The sequence below is a fragment of the Manis pentadactyla genome, chromosome 13 (genome assembly GCF_030020395.1).
Source record: "Manis pentadactyla isolate mManPen7 chromosome 13, mManPen7.hap1, whole genome shotgun sequence".
NCBI lineage: Eukaryota > Metazoa > Chordata > Mammalia > Pholidota > Manidae > Manis > Manis pentadactyla.
Window position 1 is genome coordinate 4,433,444 of NC_080031.1, and position 19,870 is coordinate 4,453,313.

The 19,870-nt window shown below is 54.0% G+C and overlaps 1 protein-coding gene across 1 annotated transcript; it reads right to left on the reverse strand.

Annotated features, from left to right (window-relative positions):
• Window positions 1-1,326: 1,326 nt before the first annotated feature.
• On the reverse strand, window positions 1,327-19,485 carry BACE1 (beta-secretase 1). Its single transcript, XM_036919858.2, has 9 exons — window positions 18,756-19,485; window positions 7,745-7,833; window positions 6,122-6,338; window positions 5,492-5,629; window positions 4,660-4,794; window positions 3,630-3,731; window positions 3,131-3,280; window positions 2,702-2,873; window positions 1,327-2,076 (listed from the first exon to the last, which is right to left on the reverse strand). Exons 1-9 carry the CDS (start codon window positions 19,014-19,016, stop codon window positions 1,835-1,837), a joined length of 1,506 nt encoding a protein of 501 aa, XP_036775753.2. The 5' UTR covers window positions 19,017-19,485; the 3' UTR covers window positions 1,327-1,834.
• Between the last annotated feature and the right edge of the window lie 385 nt (window positions 19,486-19,870).

The window sequence follows — 19,870 nt, forward strand, 5'->3', positions numbered from 1 at the left end:
TTTCATGGTAGCAAATCTGGACGTTTATTTACACAGTAAGTTCTGGGCTGGAAGTGGCCAGTCTCCAGTCTCACTGTCAGTCTCTGCGGTTAGGGTCTGACCCCCGTCAGCCAAAGCAGCACCACACAGTGGGGATGGAAGAACCCAGATAGAAAACGGTGACCCAGTATTTCTTGTTTTATTGGTTTATGGCTTGTGGGCAGCTGGCTGAGGCTGGGATCTCCAGGGGCCCTCCAGGGGTCTTATTTCCCTCTCCCTAAGGTAATATCGCACTCGGCAGGTCTCATACCTGGAAGCAGTGTGTTGACCAGACGGAAATAGGATCCAGGGGGTATATTAGGAATACTCAGCTCTTCCACCAACACTGGTATCATAGTCAGCTGCGGTAGAACTGATAGGGAGGAAATGAACATGGTTCCCACTAGGTAGCCCCAGAACCAGCCTGGGTACCCACGTACTATTAGGAGTGGGATACACAGAGCAGGATAGGGGGAAAGGATGGCCTCCGCTGGGGAGCTCCTGGTGAAGGAAGTAAGGAGCCCAAGGCTGCTGTCCTTTCTCCAAGCAGCCTTCATCCCGAAGGCAGCAATGCTAGAGCCGGAAAGCCCTGTGTTTCTGACACTCCTGCATCATACTAGTGCCACTGTGGGGTGTCTTAGCCAAGTAAATGGAGGGGACGTTAGAGTGCGTGGAGGCAATGAAACTGCTCTGTTCTAAGCAGAGATCTTCCTACTTCTTCCAGCTGAGCAGGAAGAAATCCTGGCAGAAGAAGAGGCATCAACTCTGTACCTGTTAATCAATCTTCAGGACTCTGCTTCGAGGATTAAGTAGGAGGGGTTTCCTGTCTATTCCTCCAGCACCTGAGCTGTAGAGCTCCAGGAGTCAGGGTTTGCAGGAGGGAGGGGAATGTCACCAGGAAGCCCAGCCCTGCTCTATTTGCTCTATTCCAGTTGTATTCCCAGAGGGCACCTGGGGCTGAGGGGGTTGGGATACTTAAGTGTTGCCTGTCACATGTGGAGTAAAGGGTTCGGGAGAGACAAGGGGAATAGGGAGAAGTTCATTTGTTAGATGGAACTTCTTCGTGGGCACTTCTCACTTAAGAGCGCTGAAAAGAGCCCTGGGCTGGGTATGCCCTCCTTCCCACGTCACTCTTGGTCAGCTGCCACCACAGAAGAGGAGACCTCGGGCAGCAGTACCCACCTTCCAAGGCAGGCTTCTGTCTGGAGATGCCACCTGGAGCTGGGCTGGCCTCGCTCTGATCCCAGTGCCCCACTCTCTGCACTCCCTCTCCTCTTGTTACCGCCCCCATTTGTACAAACACTCAGCCCAATTATTTTTTGTTTAATTCAAGAGGCAATCTTTGCACCAGTGTTAGGTTGTTTATACTGCAGGTCACAACTGCCTCCAGTCCTACCAACTGCGGCCTGCAGGGAAACACTGGCCCTGTCCCTGCCAGGGCACTGCAGGGACACGCCCTGGGGTGACGGGTGTGATGCCCCTGCTTCAGGAACCATGAGAAGAATTGGGGTTGGAGAGTCTAGGAGGACAGTGGGCAAAGGTTCAGGGCTGAGGTTTCAAAGCAGCAGAATTTCCTGACTTGTCTGAGGTGCCAAGGGCACTCCTGCCACCAGAGCGCCCCTGTCTTCGCTCCTGTCTCCTGCAGGGGCGATCCCCACGGCCCACCTGCCAGCGTGTCCTGCTCCTTGTCAAGGCAGGCCTTTGGTGGGGAGCGAGGGTCTGAGGCGCTCTGGCCACAGGGGCCGTCCGTGTCTCCTCGTGAGCAGCGTGGGCCACTGACGCGGCTGAGGGGACTCTCTCTTGCCCGAGATCCTCCTCACTTAAGCAGGGAGATGTCATCAGCAAAGTCATCGTGCTGGTGCCGCAGGCAGCGGAGGCAGCGCCACTGACACACCATGAGGCAGAGGGGCAGCATGAAGAGGGCGCAGATGGCAGCCATGACGTAGGCTATGGTCATGAGGGTCGACTCATCTGTCTGTGGGATGTTATAGCCACAGTCTTCCATGTCCAGGGTCACAAAGGGGCCTTCCACTGCTGCCGTCCTGAACTCATCGTGCACTAAAGAAAGGGCAGACATGAATGAGCAGCTCTCATTGTCAGGCAGCAGTTTGCATGACAACAGAAAGAAATTCCTCATAGGTCTTGACATTAGTCCCTGAGGAGGCTGCAGCATCTCCTTCCCTGGAGACGTTCAGGAGCAGGACAGAAAGCCATTGCTAGGTGGAGGCATTTCTCTCCTGGGTCGTAGGCAGCAGCGTCCCTTTTCCTACATCCCTTTCTCAAGTGGGAGTGCTACCTAAAAGGCAGCCCCATATATACCTGGTAAACTCACCTGCTGCTGAATTCTAGTTGCGAGACCCCGCCGCCATGCCAGAGTAGCCCCGTCTGCCTGTGCAGCAGCTGACAGGGTCGCTCTAGGCTCAGCCTGCTGCCCTTGGGCCTGGGGCTTCCCGAGTTGGGAAGGCAGATCTCGCTGCTCCAGGGCCCCCCCCGGGGTCACCCGTCCAGGCAGGGCTTGCCATGCCCGGCAGCACAGGAACAGCACACGCTCTGGAACTAGCTTTTGCACTGGGGTTGACTCTTCCTTGTGGCACCTCTTACTGCCTCCTAGACTGATGGGCCCAGGCACCCTAACTGCCGGTGGGGGAGCATGGACAGACGGACCCCGCCCTGGTGCTCTCACCATGGCAGGCACTGACAGCAAAGCCAATTCGCTTCCGGGCCCGATCGAAGACAACGTAGAAGCCCTCCATGATGACAGCTCCCATGACGGTGCCCGTCGATGACTGGGAGATGGCGAACTTGTAGCAGTCGTCTTGGGAGGTGGCCACATCTTCCACTGGCCGCAGGTATTGCTAAGGACAAGAGAGCAGAGTGAGAGGAAGCCTTCACCCTGTCCTTCACCCCACCATGGCCGTCGCAGAGTCTGTGCCCTTAGACCACTCCTCGCTTTGCTGACCCTACGCCCTGAGGGGTTGGTCTTCCAAGAGCCCTTTACCAGTGGACACTCAGCTGTTCCGTCTTCCAAGGTCTGGGAAGCCGTGCCTGCTCACTGTTCCCAACATGCACGTGTCGTCTTCCGAGACGCCACTGACTCAGGGTGGGGACGCACCTGTGGGAGGATGGTGATGCGGAAGGACTGATTGGTGGCCTCGCCCATTAGGTAGAGTGAGATGACTGGGAAAATGTTCCAAGGGGTGGTGCCCGCTTGCCAGCACACCAGCTGCTCCCCAAGCCAGAAGCCATCGGGAAACTTCTCTGTCTGTTGGCGAGAAAGGGATGATGGTGAGGAAACAGCCTCTTTCCTCATCTCGCCTCTCCTGGTTCGGATAACACTTGCTAGTCCCCTTGGTTGCTTTCCCGTGGAATATCCCAGCTGGGGAAGGGGAGACCGAAAGCCAAGGATGCAGGAAGAGAGAGGCAGAGGGAGGCCAGATCTCTGTGCCAGGGGTACCGTGTGACAAGCAAACCAAGGCTCACAGAAGAGAACCGTTTGGGGGGATCTGGCAGAGGAATCTAAGGGCAGATATTAAGGCTCTGGTTGAGGAATGCGATTTTCACAGACTTCTTATGATTCTGGGTCACCTCGCGCCGTCCCTGGTCGCACTGACCGAGGAGGCCGCCTTGATGGATCTGATGGCAGCTTCAAACACTTTCTTGGGCAGACGGAGGTTGGTGGTGCCACTGTCCACGATGCTCTTGTCATAGTTGTACTAAGGGGGAGAAGAGAGGGCTAGAATATAGGAAAACGCCGCCTTCGACGCCAGGCTCTGGCCGGAAGGAGGGGAGAGTCTGGATTCTTGGGGCCCTGCCGGGGTTGGCATCCTGGCATTGCCGCTGCTAAGGTGTGTATCTTGGGGCAAGTTACTGGACCTCTGTGCCTCAGTTTCCTCATCTTTAAAATGAGGATGATAATGTCCCTACCTCGAAGAGTCACCATAAGGATTCCGTCAGTTAATACACTTGCAGTGCTCAGAGTGGTGCAGGGCACATAGGAAGCACTCACAAAATACTCTTAGTATCTTGGGTGGGCATTCTCCAAATCTTGAAATAAAAATGCCTTGTATGGTGCTTTTAACTATCACAGTACTTTTATATCTAATTTAACACACATCAGGAATCTGAGGAAGGTCCAAATGGCTTTGCTGCCATTTACTGGGGACTGCTGTGTGCCAGGCACTGGGATAAGCCTGTTCTCATTTTCTCTGTCTTCACCACAATCTTTGAGAAAGCTGTTTTTCCTCTGCTTTGTAGATGAGGAAACTGAAATACAAGATAGTAACTTGGCCGAGGGCACCTAGTTAATCTAGAAACCCAGGTCTTTCTGACTCCAAAGCCAGAGCCCTGTGCAGCATAGCACACTGCCTCAAAGCCGTGCAGCAAGGCAGTGACTGCAGCCCGGACATGCTTTTTTCTCAGCCAGACCATAAGCCATGCAGCTCCCGGGAAAGTGCCCTGCCAGTCCCTCGCCCCACACCTCGGCTCTGTGTGACCATTAAGCTCCTGACTGTTCTAGGCTCAGCCCCCAGCACTTTCTGCAGGCCCCGCATCTCTGCTCTGTCCTCCTAACCTCAGAACTCGGTCTGGCTTCGTACCCGTCACCTCCCTGCTACCTCCCTGGTTTCCGCTTGGTTCACTCACCTCCTTGCAGTCCATTTTCAGATCCTGTCCATTGATCTCCACCCGCACAATGACCACCTCGTAATACCACTCCCGCCGGATGGGCGTGTACCAGAGGCTGCCCGTGTACAGTGACTGGTCGATACCCCCGATGATCTAGGGAGAAAAAGAGGCAGGTACCTGGGTCCCGGCACAGAAGGACAGCAAGTCACCCAGAGAGCGAGCAACAGAATCAGTCATTGTTGGGGGGTGGCAAAGCCCTCTACAGATTACCTTCCCCATCTTCCTGCTTTGAGTCAAATCATGCCCCGAAGTGATTACAGTTTCTTAAATGTGTTAAGGATGTGTTCAAAGGAAGAGACCTTCCAGTATTTTTAATTATTTGCTCCAGAATCACACAGCTCTTGATATAGTTATTTAAACCTAAACTGGCATAATAAATATTGAATGAATGATAATTTACCATTATAAGTTTTACTTTCTCTGCTTGTTGGAGATGGAGTACCATCCATCAGTTGTCCTAATTAATAAATAGACTTTTAAACTCCTTATATTTGTCTTCTGATCATCAGACTAAATAATCTTAATTTGGTTGATCTTATTTTCATTTCCTTTTAAATTTTCCTAATACTCTCATCCTTTCCATGTTTACTATAGGTATCTTGAATCCTTTCTGGAATAATACAAGGAGAAAAAGGATGGAAAAGGAAAAGTGGAGGTGGTGAATATAAAGAGGTTTCTGATTCTAAATAGTGGAGCCAAGACTGTGGTGTGGCCTTAGAGGGAGGGAAGGCAAATGGTCCCCTTCTCTCTGCCTAGTGCCAGGACCGCCCCTCTACCAAGACCTACTCACCATGCTCCCACCAACTGAGGCCAGCATTTCTGACTGGTTGAGGGGGAAGCCAGTGCCACAGAGCTGCAGGGAGAAGAGGTTTGGCACGTGGGTCTGCTTTACCAGGGAGTCAAAGAATGGCTCCAGGGAGTCATCAGGCTGTGCAGAAAGAGATAAGGAGTGAATCCTCACGTAGAAGCCCTCATGAAAAGCAGCCAGCATCCTGCCTGAACAGGAAGGTGAAAGCAAAGACTTGGGAGCTGTTTCTTGGGAAGTACCATCTTGAGGTACTGAGATTTGGTAGAGGATTAACGAGAGATCCTGGCAATGCAAACAGCAAAGATCTATAGGATCTTTGGTCCCCATATGCTTAACCTGTTCCAGATTTATGGAGGCCTCTCTTATTTGTTAAAATCTTAGTCCATAGAAACCACAGCCTATTACTGTACTTACCCCAGTGTCACTCACTATAGTTCTGCCCTCTACAGGCAGGAACTTGACTGCCCCCCCACCCCTCTGCAGAATCCTTTAAACTGACTGGTTTCCCTCCTTTGGTCCATCCCTCCCTCCCTCTCCCAACTCCATCCCTGTGCAGCGTGCAGTTTGCAATGCGCAGACATTGTGTCTGCAGTTAGGCCTTGTTCCTCTCACCCTGGCGATCTCAGCATAGGCCAGCCCCAGGATGCCCTCCCAGTTGGAGCCATTGATGAAGAACTTGTCTGATTCAGTGATGGCAGCGATGTTGGCACGCACGGTGACGTTGGGGCCATGAGGGATGCTCACCAGGTCGGTGCCCAGCTCCCCCTCCCACTTGCCCTGGGTGTAGGGCACATACACACCCTTCCGGAGGTCCCGGTATGTGCTGGACCTATGGAAAGGAGGCAGAGATGTGTGGATGTACAACCACAACAATGGCACAGGGATCCAGCATCTAACCTCATCTCGGGCATCCTGTATCAGATAAGATGTTTTCTGATGCTCAACAGAACATCCCTCGATCAATCACCCAGAACAGAGTGTAAAGTGGCCTTGCACACAGATGAGAGGAGCTGTTGCTGGGGCCCACTCTGCTGTCTCCAGAGCTCCAATTCCTACATCTTGAGTTCAGGCCATGTGAAGAACAAGCCCAGGCTTTGTGTATTGTGCCTGTTGTTGCTGAAGTGACAGCTAGCAGGCCTCTCTTCCTCCCCCAGCTCCATCAAGCTCCCAGAGAAAGGGAGCTATTGACATTCTTGCTGCCTTGGGACCAGGTGGTACCATCTCGGTGATAGAGAAAGTGCCATTGGGGTGATGTGGGACCTCTATAGCAAGTTCTTGCAAAGGAGGGACCCACACAAGCATGTCAACAGGGCAGGGGGTGTACACACCACTTGTATGAAACATGTTCATCAGCATGTGCCACCTCTACCTGAGTTTAATCACACCACTAACCAGGCCTTGTGTGTGGCAGTGACAGAGATGGGACTGGGGGGCATTGCTGGCATGTATAGCCTTTCACTGATCTGACCACATCCCACTCCCTGACTGCTTTCTGTAGACAGGGAAGTTAAAGGGGAAGCGGCCTAAGGCAGGAGACAGGGAAGGTGGCTTTGGCACTTGCCCAAAAATCCAAGAGTGGGATTTCAGCTTCTACTCACGTTTTCACACGGAGATGCTTCAGATGTTAGGGGTCCTCAAGCCACTTCTTGTTTTTATGCTAAGGGAGCTCCCAGATCATCCCTCACTGCCTCTTACCTTAAAAACCCACTTCAACCCTCACTTCCACTTGTGGGCTGAATCCAGCTGCTGGAACTCTGGGTGGGGCAGGGAGCATGTTAGCTTTCAGGCCCTGACACGGGTCCAAGCAGGGAGGCTTACGGAAAGCTCTTCCTTTGCTTCCTTGCCCTGTGTGTGCAAAGCCGGAGAGTAGCCCCTTGGGTGAGCCCACAGCACAGGGAGCTGTACTCAGCCAGCGCAGCCTCGGTTTAGCTGGTGTTGCCGCAGAACAGAGCCACTGAGGGGTTGTGGGGTGACAGTCCCATGCCTCCCAGTTCAGGCAGAGACAAGGAGACCCGGGAGGCTGCTCTCCCACGGGAAGGGGCCCCGTCTCAGTGCCTTCCTGGCTGCCCCTCAGTTTACCCTTCCCTCTAGTGTATCTCCTCAAATCCCCCCAACGCTTCTCTCCCGGGAAGGATCTGAGGAACTAGTCTTTCTCCCTGCAGCCCCCCCCTCCCCCGACCCTTCTCTGCCCCAGCTCCTTGGGATGGGTGCCCTCTAATCCTCCCCGGGACTCACAGCTGCCTCTGGTAGTAGCGATGCAGGAAAGGGTGGGGAGCAGCCCCCACTGCAAAGTTGCTGCTGCCTGTGTCCACCAGGATGTTGAGCTGTGAGAGAAAGTAGAGAGACATTATGGGCAGGCAGTGTGGACTCCCTGCCCCTTCGCTCACAAGCACAGAGTCTTCCTCTGGAACGCGCACGGTGAATGAAGCTTCCACGATGCGCGACCGGACAGGCTGGTGCCTGCTGGTGCCATGGGCACAGGCAGGACGCGGGGTCCTTGACATCCTCAGCATGGCCTCTGAAGCCTTGTGTCTGCTTCTGTCTTCTCTTCATAACATTTTCTACATCCTAAGACACAGCATCTGTGTATGTGTTGTTTCCATTCCTGTTTCTTTCTACCATCAGGTTGCCCTTACTCACTTTGTGCACCTGCTTCTGTCTGCAGAGATTGCCCCTTCCCGCTGCTTCTGGGTCACCCCGCAGGCAGCTGGGCTCCACCCCTCAGGCCCAGAGAAGAGCTGTTCTGGGAGCTCGCACTGGCGAGGGGAGCTGTGGGGACCAGGATGGTGTGTCGGTGCCCACGTTTCTGACCCTGCCTGCCATAATGTGGCTTCCCTTGAAAGGCCTCCCTTCTGTCTCAGAGGAGACACAGACTTAATGAGCCCTACTGTCAGAAGTAGTGGGGAGCCAGGAGCCCACTATGATACCTGGTGAAGACCCATCTAGTCAGGGCCCTGGTTTTTGGCTAAATGGGTACGGACAGGTGTCTTCTTGGCGTTCCCTGCTGTGCAGCTGCTGCTCCTAGCACCTCCTGTATCTTGTCCCTCCTTACCCCTCCCACGGCCTGACCCCTCCCGCAATCAGTCCAGAGCCATTTTTTGAATGCCCACTATATCCTCACAGCAAGAAGAGGAAAGGACCCTGTCCTCAGAAACATGGCAAACTGAAAAATGGAATCTTCTCCTGACTTTCCATGCCCATCATCCCGGCTTCTCTGGCTTCAGGGTCCTTCACTTCTGTGTCCTCGGCTCAGCGCAGTGAAGTCGGCTGGCCGCGGTTTTGGTGCAGGCTCTGACTTTGTCACCTCGGGCAGGTCACGGCGCTCTGGGCTTCGTTTCCTCGTCTCGGCCAGATCCTCGGCTCCTTCCCGCTCTCGGTGGTCCTCTGTGGCTTCGCTGACCGTCCTCCCCGCAAGGCTCACCTGAGCTTCCCGTCCTGCCCACGTCCTCCCCAAAGATTCCTCCCGACCGGCACCGAGCCCGGGACCCTGCCACCGCCCCTCCTTCCCGGCCCCCAGGGCTGGCCCGCTTCCCCTTCTCTTCGCCGCCCTTCCCCCCCTCCCCTGGTCTCTGCGCAGCCACCCGCTCCCGCTGCTGCACTTCCAGAGACAATCAATAGAGAACCGGAGGCTCGGCAGTTCAGATTTCAAACAACCAAGTTAATGACTAACAAGCGCCCCCCCTCCCGGGACCCCCTCCCCCATCTGCTGGGACTCCGCTCTCCACACCAGGGCCGCCCTCCTGTTTTCAGGGCTCGCAGCTATCGCTGGACCCCAAGGCGGACCTCCTCCACAACGCCGTCCCCGTAGCCGGGCAGGGGAGGGCACTGGGGGGGGGGTGCCCGCTGGCGCCAGGGCAGCGTGACCGCCTCTGGCCCTGGAACAGAGCCTGCACGGGGCTCCCGGCCCCAGCTGGGGGAGAAGCTCTCTCTGCACCCCACTCCCCCCAGCCAGGAGGCCCGGGGCCCAGCCCGGCCTTTCTCCTCCTCCGAGGAGGGCCTTCCCCTCCCACCTGAGGGAGGGTCACACTGAGGAGGAACGACCCCCTTCGCCCCACCCACCCACCCACCCACGCTGCGCTCTCTGCCTCCCCATCTCCACCCTCCACAAAAAAGTGGGAAACCAAAATACGCAGTTGGAACTTGGGATTTCCTCCTGAGCAAACACCCAACTGCCTGGCGGCCCTTCCCCCGGGCGGCCCGCCCCCTGCCCGCTCCCGCGGGCCTCCCACTGGCCAGGCGCTTCGGGCGGCGGGGCCGCCGCACCGGTCGGGACGCGGGTCCAGAGCCGCCCGGGAGCGGGACGCGGCGGGACCGCCCTCCTCCCCGCGGCCAATCAGCGCGCCCGCTGCGATCGCACCGCCCGGTCCTGCCCTCGGCGCCCCGCCCCGCGCGCTCCCCCGTCTGGCTTCCTCCGTTGGCATTTGCAAGTGCAAGAGCCTCCTCATTTTAAGAAACCTTCACTAATCCGCACCCGCCTCCAGCTACCCTCTTTCTCCTCTCCCGTCACCCAAGCTCTCCGCCAAGCTGTCTGCCTTTTCCCACCTCCCACTCGTTCCGCAGCGCGTTCCAAAACGGTCTGCCTCCGTCCCTCCCTCCCCTACGAACCAGCCCTTACTACGCTTACCATGACTTCGCGTCACCAAGCGAGAAGTCCCTCGGATCGGCCCGCGTCTGCTCCGCAGGCGCCCCCTTCCTCCAGGGCTGCAGCCTCTCCATAAGCCGTCTAACCAGAGGCTGCGGCCGCAGCTCTAACCTCTGCGGCGAGGCCTCCTAAGCCCCTAGCGCACGCCTTTCCCTCCCCTGGGAGCTCCAGAAACACCTACCCAACTTTCTCCAAGATACCTCAAATTCAGGCTGTGCAAAGCTGACCTTACGTGGCCCTGCCCGTCTGTCTTTTCCCCGAGTTCCTGCATCACTGAATGTTGTCATCATCCATCTGCTCCACAGTCAACAACTTCAGAGCGTCCTAACACCTTCCTCTTCTTCACATCTTTACCCGGCGCAGCAAGTCCTGCCGACCTGCCGACTAACCTTAAGAGCCTCCGGTGTTGATCCATCTCTTGTCATCTCCCTTGCCGCCCTCAGGCCCAGCTATCACCATCTCACATGGAATGTCACTACAGCTTCTCAGCTGGTCTTGGCACATCCACCCTTCACCTCCCCAACCCGTTTCTGCACTGTGGCTACAGTGAGCTTTTCAAAGTGAGAGTTTGACCACGTTACTCTCCTGTGTCAGTCATTTCTTTTTGTTATTAAAGTAAAAACGTAAAGCTTTAACATTTCCTGCAGGGCTCCTGATGGTCTGGTCCTGCCTGTATATCCAGCCTAGTTCGTCTAACTCCTCCAAGCTCTCTGCCCACTGGCCACACACTGGCCTCATTTCAGGTCCTCAAACCAGCCGTGGTTTCTCCCCACAAAGGCTGCTGCAAGGGTCACTCACTCTGCCTAGACCATCCTGTTAGGGGCTTGGTCTACTCATCTCCTGTCATCCTTCCGCCTGAGCTCAAAAGGGTCTTCCACACGGAGAAAGACCAGGTTATAATCTCTTACTCAGATGCTTCCATAGAATTTAGCGCTCCATAATTTCCCGTTGAATCTCACCTCCCCTTGTATCTAATTCTTTAAAAATCCCCCGTGTCCCTCAGGGGTATCACAGTGCCTAGCAATAAATATTTCTTGAATTCATTAATGGTTAAAGGAAAGAAGGGAAAGAGCTACTCCACCCTCTGTTTTGGGTAAGGCAGGGATCCCTCCATGACTCCCAAACTGCGTTTACTGGTATGGCTCTCGCTCAGACCTGCCTGCCTTTCCCCAGTACCTGATTCGACACAGCCTGGGGTCCTGGATCCCTCCTGCCCCTTCCCCTTTCCCTTGAGGCCAGGCCATCTCAAGAGTCTGTCCCTTTTGCATGTAGATGCCCAGGGGACCGCAGCCTGGGGTCAGGGCTAGGTGAGTGCCAATCACTTAACAAACAAATGTCCCTCAGGGGGGCATCGAGGGCAGGCCGCTTCATGGGGAGTGCTAACGAGCCCCACAGGGAAAGCACGCCTGCCCGTTTCACTCTGCAAGCCAGAGCCCTGGAGTTGCCAGTGGGAGATCTCGGATGTTGAACTGGGTGTGGAGCTGGTGAGTTCCGGGTAAGCTCTTTGTTTCCCAAGTCCCACCTCAGGAGCAGACAGGGACGGCTCAAGACTCTTCTGTATGAACAGGGCCTTCAGGAGTCATCTGTCCATCAGCCTGAAGAGATGGGGGTTCTTTTCCATTCTGAAAGATCTCACAACCCTTATCCCAGGGTCTTAGCCTTCCCTGGGAGACTTGCAAGTTCTTTCTACTGAACAATTCCTACTCTAATTCTTCCTACTGAAGAAAGAAGTCTATTTCCTTCTGTCTGGGCCTCAAAGAGCTCTTACATTCTTGTATATTAAGCTTTTTAGCTAAAGCTGAGATATGGATGGAAGCCTTTCTTGCATTTTACAGAGGGGGAAACTGGGCCCTAGTGTGAGTAAGCAACCTGAACCAACTTACACAATAAACCACAAAACCAGGCAAGAATCCATTGGTTTTGTCCAAGCCCAAGTCTGGTCCTTCATCTCCTTGACCTTCCTCTCTCGTTTGGGGAGAAGTGTACAGCAGAGTGTTACACTGATTAATCACAGCCACCTGTATCCTCGTCCTTGTGTGGTCCCTTCTGACATCAACTCCGGGTGTGGCCATGTGACTGCTTTGGCCAATGGGACTTCAGAAAGGAGAAAAGCAGAGGCTTGATAGGAACCTGAGCACTGGGGATCGGCCTCTTGGAAAGCTGCCCTGAGACTGTATGTGAAGAAGCTCAGCCTCTCCACCTTGAGGATGGAAGACTTCATGGAAAAAGACATCCAGCAGGCCAACCTTTGGCTCCCAGCTGACCCACCAGCTGAATATAGCCACGTGAATAAGCCCAGGTAAGACCCACAGAAGAACCAAGCCGATCCACAGTCCTAAAAAACCAAATGGCTCATGTTTTCAGCCACCGAGTTTTGGAGTAGTTTGTCACACAGCATCAGATAACTAATACAAAACGATCTGAATTAAATCCTGAAATCTTGACCTTGGGGGCACCTAGGCAACTGCAATGAACCTGTCTCCTCATTTTCCCCTTCCTCACCATGCTTCTTACGGAGTTGCTCAATAGCACTATGATCTCTCACCTCCGCACCTTCGCATACACTGTTTTCTATGCTGGACAAGTCTCTCCCTGTTTTGTCTACCTTCTATTCAACTTTGAAGTCACAGTTTAAGTTATCCTGTCCTCCAAGGTCTTGCCCGGATGCCCCCAGCTAAGGTTAGGTTTCTCCTCTTCCAGGTCCTCAGTAACACCTGTACTTCTTTGCACACCATGCATCAAGCTTTTTATCTTTTAGCTAATGTCTCTGTTCAAACACACACTCAGAGCTCTACAAGGGTCGGGAGCTCCTCTGTATCCTTATTATCTAAGCCTTACCTAGCCCTCCATAATGATTTTTTTTTTTAACTGACAGTAATTGCCTCATTTCCTGTGTTCTCTGTGACCCCACAGACTCTTGCTATTAATTCTCTGCCTCAGGCTCCTTACAGGGGTGATTTTCAATCTGGTACTACTGCACAGTGACAATGACAATTAATGCCCACCATACCCACAAAATTGACCGAATATTCACCCAGGTTCTTAGAGCACCTTAGTGACTTCAGGACACTGACCTCGACATTCCGAGTCAGCTTCCTATGCTCTCCTAAGTGGATATTCCCAGACCTGAGCTTGCCCCAGGCTCAGAGAAGGAGGCAATGAAGGACAAGAGGAGGCTTAAGTCAGCAGCTGGGGATGGCTGAGGGCCAGGAGAGTGCACAGCTCCCACCTCAGACTAAGTCCAGCGACTGGGTCCTGGGCAGGTTCTTCCCACCTTGACCAAGCGGCTGACCCAATGGAAATGGACTCCTTTCCCCACACATATCCTCTACCTTCCACTTTGCTCTCTAGGCTGAAGCTGGCAATCAGTACCTGGTGCTATTTACCCTACCTTGGGCTGATTTTTAAGGAATCCCAAGGTGGGTGGGTCACCTTAAAGCTTACCTAGTGCACCCTTCCCCCTTCAGACAGGATGTGCCATTTCCCCCCGCCTGAAACCCAGCTCACCTGATGCTTATCAGTGCTTCCTACTCAGATGAGATGATGGATGTGAATGGTCAAAAAATGTACATATCTGTTCCTAAAGAGCAGGTCAAAAACAGTGGTTCTCAATCATGGAGTCCAGAGACCAGGACTTGAGCCCCAGCTCTGTTCTTCCTTGGTTGAGAAATTGGACAAACCACTTAATATCTCTGCGCCTCAGTTTCCTCAGCCCCGGAATAATACCTGTCCCTTGTAATTAAAGCAGAACAACAGACAGAATTTTGGTAAGCGATATTGTGCTTTCAAAGCTTGCGCCTTTTGAATAATATGAAACAGCTTTGTATGGTGACAGATAGTAGCTAGATTCACCATGGCGACCACTTGATAATGTAAATAAATGTTGAATCACTACATTGTACACACCTGAAACTAATCTAATATTGTATATCAACTACACTTAGATCTTTAAAAAACCTCGCTCCTTTTGCTGTGTTGTTCCTTGACACAAATACAGTCGGAAAGGTTAAGAGGAGAAGAACCTTCTCCTTCCCTCGCCCTCCGCAGGAGCAGGGAACACCTGGTCTAACCAAAGTGATGCGGGCCCTCTGAGGACCCCTCCTCCTTTCTGCCCTCACAGCTGCCAGCCTCCTTCAGGCCCTTGTGTCCTAACTGGGAGCCTCCTCTCGGGCTCTAGACTGTCCAAGTTCCCCTCCACTCTGGAGCTGTTTCTGTAGAACCCAAACGACACTAGGCCAGCCCTCTTCTCACATGCTTGAAAGGACTCCTCGCTACCTCTGGGATACAACCCAAACCCCACTCAGCCTTGCAGCATTCCTGCCACGACTGCCAGTTTCTTCGCACAGCTCAAGCCTCTCTTCATGAAGTGTTTCTCCCCACCGCTCTCCGAATAGCAAAGCTTTCTCGTCTTTGGAGGCCATATTCAAAGGCTCGCTTTTCCAGCAGGCCCCTCCTTGCGCCCTGCCAGAAGCAGCGCTTCTTTCTTTGTACTTCCAAGACTCACTGTTCTTTTTGTACAAATGCTTTCAGGCTTGTATGACATTTAGGTGTTATAAGTCTGTGTGTCCCAGCAAATCATGAGCTCTCCAAGGACAAAGACTGTGACATTATTTTTCTCTTCTGCACACAGTAGGTGCTCAACAACTATTTGTGAAACTGAATTGACTACCATCAGAAGATTTCAGTCCTAACAATTAAATCCTAAACAAGTAAATGAAATTGAAAACAATCTTAAACAATTAAGTCCTAAACAAAACAAAAATTCCTGTTTTGCGGTCCTACTATTATAATGAAAGGACATCCTTTCATTTAAGTGAATATATGAAAATACTTTCTCCAAGAGCTCCATTTCTTCACTGAGAATTGACCATCACGAGTTCTATTTAGATGGCTTACGCTTTATTTGTTCATTCACTCAACGTTTTTTTAGGTGTGTGTTCTGAGACTGGTGTGGTTATAGATATCAGATAAAGGGAAATAATACACTGCAGAAAATAAAAAACAATCTAAAAAGACACTGTCCTCAAGAGCTTCATGCTTTAGAGGGAAATGAACACAAAAACAGTTATAAGATATTCTGGTAAGTGCAGGGAAGACAGGGAGCATTTATAATAATTCTGGTAATTGCTAGGATTGAGATCTGGTGATAGTCAATCAAGTGCAGACATGAGCAGGTGTCATGGGAGAATCGAAGAGGGGTGATCATAATAAACTCTCTCTTCTTCTCCCCAAGACACACAAATACATGGCATGGCATTGTAAGAAGGTCAAGGGTGAGACAGGATCTCAGCTTACTGGCCTGCCATCTGGCCAGTTGTTTAAATTTTTAGTCTCCATTTTTTCTGCTAGAAGCTGTAAATGATAAGATCATATATATACATATATATGTATGTATGTATATGTATATATTGCAGGAATTACTGTAAAGACCAAAATAATCTATGTAGAATATACTTTAAAACTTTACATAAACTGCCACCATAAATACGAGTATATATTTGTACACCAGAGATACAAAACCAGCCCCTCTTGCCAACCATCAATTCCTGCAAACGGTCTTGTTAGCCTCTAATTGACCCCAGATCTGAATCGCAAAATCACCCTTGATGCCTGTCTCCCTCACCCTTCCCACCGACATCACCAAGTCCTGTCCTTCCGCCTTGCATCTGTCTTCCCTTCCCTTTCCAGCGTATCACAGCTTCATGCAGTCCTTGTCATGGTGCTTCACGCTCGGCCTGTTCTGACAGAGCTGCCTGCCCCTGTATCTTTCAGTTCCATTCTTCCTAAAAGACTGTTTCATTATGTCATTCCTCTGCACAAACAAATTCAGCTTTTCTCTCATATCTGCAGAGCAAAGCCTAAGCCTCATACCTAGAGTTTAAGGCTTTCGGCAGTCCGGCTCTACCTTTCCCAGATCTGCACCGTTAACTGGCCTGGGTTTCCCATCTCTGAACAAACATGCAAAAGCCTGAACACACATAACCCACTCCTGTGGCCTCCCCGGGTCTAAGGGCGGGAAGAAGCAAGCATACGAGTAGAGTGCAGTTAGTTCAGTGGGACAGTGCCATTTTCCCACTGGGAATGGCCGCCCCCCTCCTATCCATCCTTCAAGACCATGCTCCTAGCAGAGCTCCTCCGGGAGGCCTTGCCTCATTCTACTTCCTCCGGAACTCAGGAGACTCTCTTTGTACTACTGTAGATCGGTGCTTCTCCAGCTTGAGACACGGCCTCTGAGATGCTGACTTAGGAGGTCCAGGGAAGTCACGTTTCTAACAGGCTCTGAGGACCGGTGTCTGGGGACCTCACTTTGAGTGCCACTGCTACGGATGACCTTGTATAGCACTAATACATGCAGTTCCATGCTACGCTCTGTCGGCAGAAAATGTAACTTCTGTTTCTTTGTGGATCAGCCCCCAAAACCCAGCAATTAATTGCCTGACGGGTAGCAAGTGCTCCCCAACGTTCACTTTTACTTGATCAGAGTACTCCACCAGCCACACTCTCCTTTGGTGCGTGCAGCAGCCCCACCAGGCAGGGAGAAAGGGCATACCTCTTGCAGACTGCTGGGGAGAGAATCAAAGTCACCACAGAGCACAGGCTGGCTGGCGCTGGCTCGGGTTCGCGGCTGCCGGGCGATCCAGAGTCTAATGGGGTCTGCTTGGCACTGGCTCCTTGGCCCAGTGTTGAACTTTAACTTCTCTTTTCCCTTCTCTTAGGAAGGAGGAGAAGGAACTGACATTTATTAGGTACTTACTCTAACAGTCTCTGGGCTGGTGGATCTATCTCGAGGGTCCAGGGAAATACAGTTCTACACGGAGGCCCAGAGCACCCAGTCCTACACGGAGGCCCAGAGCACCTAAGTCTACGCCTCGTAACCCAGAAGAGACAGGAGTGGTCAGATGAGTTAGAGGGAAGGGACTTCATGTTTCTGGGAGTCAGTTGTGTCCCGGAGCATTGTTCCAGGTGCTTTCACCTACAGTCTCATTCTATCCTCACAATGACCTTGCAAAGATCTCATTTCAGCCATTTACACCATTTCAAGACAAGGCAATATTCCTACAGAGGTTACTTAATGTGCCCAAGGCCACACCACTGAGAAAAGCTGTGAGGTATAGAGCTGGGATTCCTGGTGTGTCTGACCCCAGAGCCCTGGTCCATTCCCCAAAGCACCTGTGCCCAGGTCACAGGGTCAGTGCACATCAGTAGCAGACACCAGAGGAGGGCCAGGTCTCCATGCCCCCTGCTCCCTGACCGTACCTGGCATCCTGTCGTCCCGAAATGCTAGAGGCCTGTCCTCACAGATGCCAGACTGTTTCTGGGGAAGTTATGGTGCACAGGAAAGAGGAGGGATAAGTGAGAGAGCCCAGAGCCTTGGAGCGGCCGGGAGGCGGGAAGGGAGCTTGGGTGCCATGGGCCAGCAAGCCTGCTTCTGTCGGGTCGCTGGGAGGTGGAGACCTGTGTTTCTCCCAGACCCAGTGAGAGAGCCATCTGAGAAGTCCAGGGACGTGCGACTCTTCCCCCTACACACAAGCACCCTCCCACCTTCACAGACCCTCCCACGGACAGGCCTCCCTGACACAGGTCCCACAGATCCGGGGAGGGGGAGACTCACAGAGACGTGCAGGCTCGGATTCAAGGTGACCCACGCCAGCCCATACAGAACCATCCTGCCACCCGCGCCTAGACTCTCCCACCGAGGAGGCGTGTGGACGCCGAGGGCAGCCACAGCACCCAGCCACAGAGGCACAGAGGGTGCGACCTCCACCAGCCTCCTTAGAGGTTCCTTGAGGGCTGTCAGGACCGATGGGGAGGGCTGGCAGTGTTCTCTCCTGCCATACCGCGTCCCCCAGCACCTATCAGGTCCGGTCAGGGAAGGAGTCTCATTCTTAGAGGGGCTCTGGCTGCTGTGCTGGGATTCGTCCTCTCACTACTCAGTCCTCTCTGGCCGGTGCTGGGGACATGGGGTGGGGGAGGGGCCCAAGTGCCCAATGCAAGTGGGGAGGCACGTGTCTGTCCAGGGCTCCTGGGTAGGCACGGAGGCCAGGAGAAGCCTGGAAACCTCACCCTGCTGCCCCTCTGGCAGCCCAGAGAGGGGAGAAAGGGGCTGATCTAACGCATGCCAGGACACCTCAGTCCTCAAGGTGCTGGGGTCATGGTCTCAGCCCCGGGTTCCCAGAACACCAGAAGTGGGAAGAGGGTCAGGTGACCAGGATTCAGAGGGGTGGGCTTGGGAGACTCAGCCTGGCCAGGGCTGACACCTGTCCACAGTGGCCCTGTAGCGCAGACCCTTCCCCAGCCCAGGCTCCCCTCACTGAAGTGTTTCTCTTGGCCCAAATCCTTCGTGAGGGGTACGTGTGTAAGCCTGGGAGTGAGGGGATGCAGCCAGGCAGGAGGCCTGGGAAGCCTGGGGGGGTTGGAGGGGAGGCGGAGAGGGGAGCTTTAGGGCTGAGTCCTGCCATGTGACCCTAGAAGAAAGGTCTGGGACGGGGTCCCTCCTGCCCGCACTGGGCAGCCCATTTTAGCAGGGGCCAGCCCGCCGCATCCCCAGCCTGTCTCCCCTCTGCTCCCGCAGGAAGGAGGGTAGGGCTGGCCTGGTGACCTTACCGTCTGTGGGGGGCTGCCCACGGTCATCTCCACGTAGTAGCCCTGCCCAGACTTTCCCCTCAGGTTGTCCACCATCTGCACAAAGCTGCCCCTCCGGCTGGGCTCCTCTGGCTCCTCGTCGGTCTCCCTGGGCAGCCGCAGCCCCAGGGGGGCCCCCCCAAGCCCGCTTCGCAGGGGCAGCCGGATGCCAGGCTGGGTGCAGTGGGCGGGTAACACCCCTGAGCCCATCCACAGCAGGAGCCAGGGCAGTGCTTGGGCCATAGTGGACCCTGGCCTTCGGGTCCTCTAGGCTTACTCTGGTCCACGTCCGTCCCTGTTGCCTGCCCCCAGCTCGGGGTGCTGGTGGTGGCTTCTCAGGAGAGCGAGCTGTGAGGCATCAGGACTCCAGGGCCTGCAGGTGCCCCAGCCAGCCCCGGGGTCCAGGCTGGGGTATCCGGCAGGAGAAATCCACAGAGAGACAGGAGGGGAGGAGACGGATCTGAAGCCTGGCTACATCGGGCCAGCGGCTCCAGCCTCAGCAGAGGTCTGGACAAGGCGGGCTCGGGGCCCCCGGGGGGCTGGGCGGGGCGGGCATGGCAGGTCTCGGCCGGTCTCCTGGTCTTGGTGGCCGGCAGCGCAGGAGGGGCAGGAGCTTCAGGCTCTTGTGGCTGCGTTTGCTGCTCAGGCCACCATAACCCAGCTCCCAGCTCCCAGCTCCCAGCTCCCAGGATGGCTGGGGAGGCGGAAAGACTTGTGGCGGCGACTGTCAAAGCCAAAGGGTTTTCTCTTTTCCCTGGGATCGCTGGGAAGTGTAGTCCTCTCACGCCAGGCAGCCCAGCTTCCGGGCTTTGCGAGGGTCTGGGATGCCCTCTGCCGAGGTGAGTCCGCCCTGCAGGACCCTGGCGGGAAAGGGCTCCTCCGCCCAAGCAGGGCGGGAAGGGCCTTCAGGATAGGGTGGCGGCTGGCCTCTCATTCTGTCAGTCCTTCATTCTGCATTTTTTCTGCATTTATTAGCACCCACTATATGCCAGGCATTCTGCCAGACACTGGGGCTACATAAAGAAATGAAATACCCATGCACCATACCAAATAATTTGGCATTAAGGAGATGGGGTTTGGGGAACTTCTGAAGGATC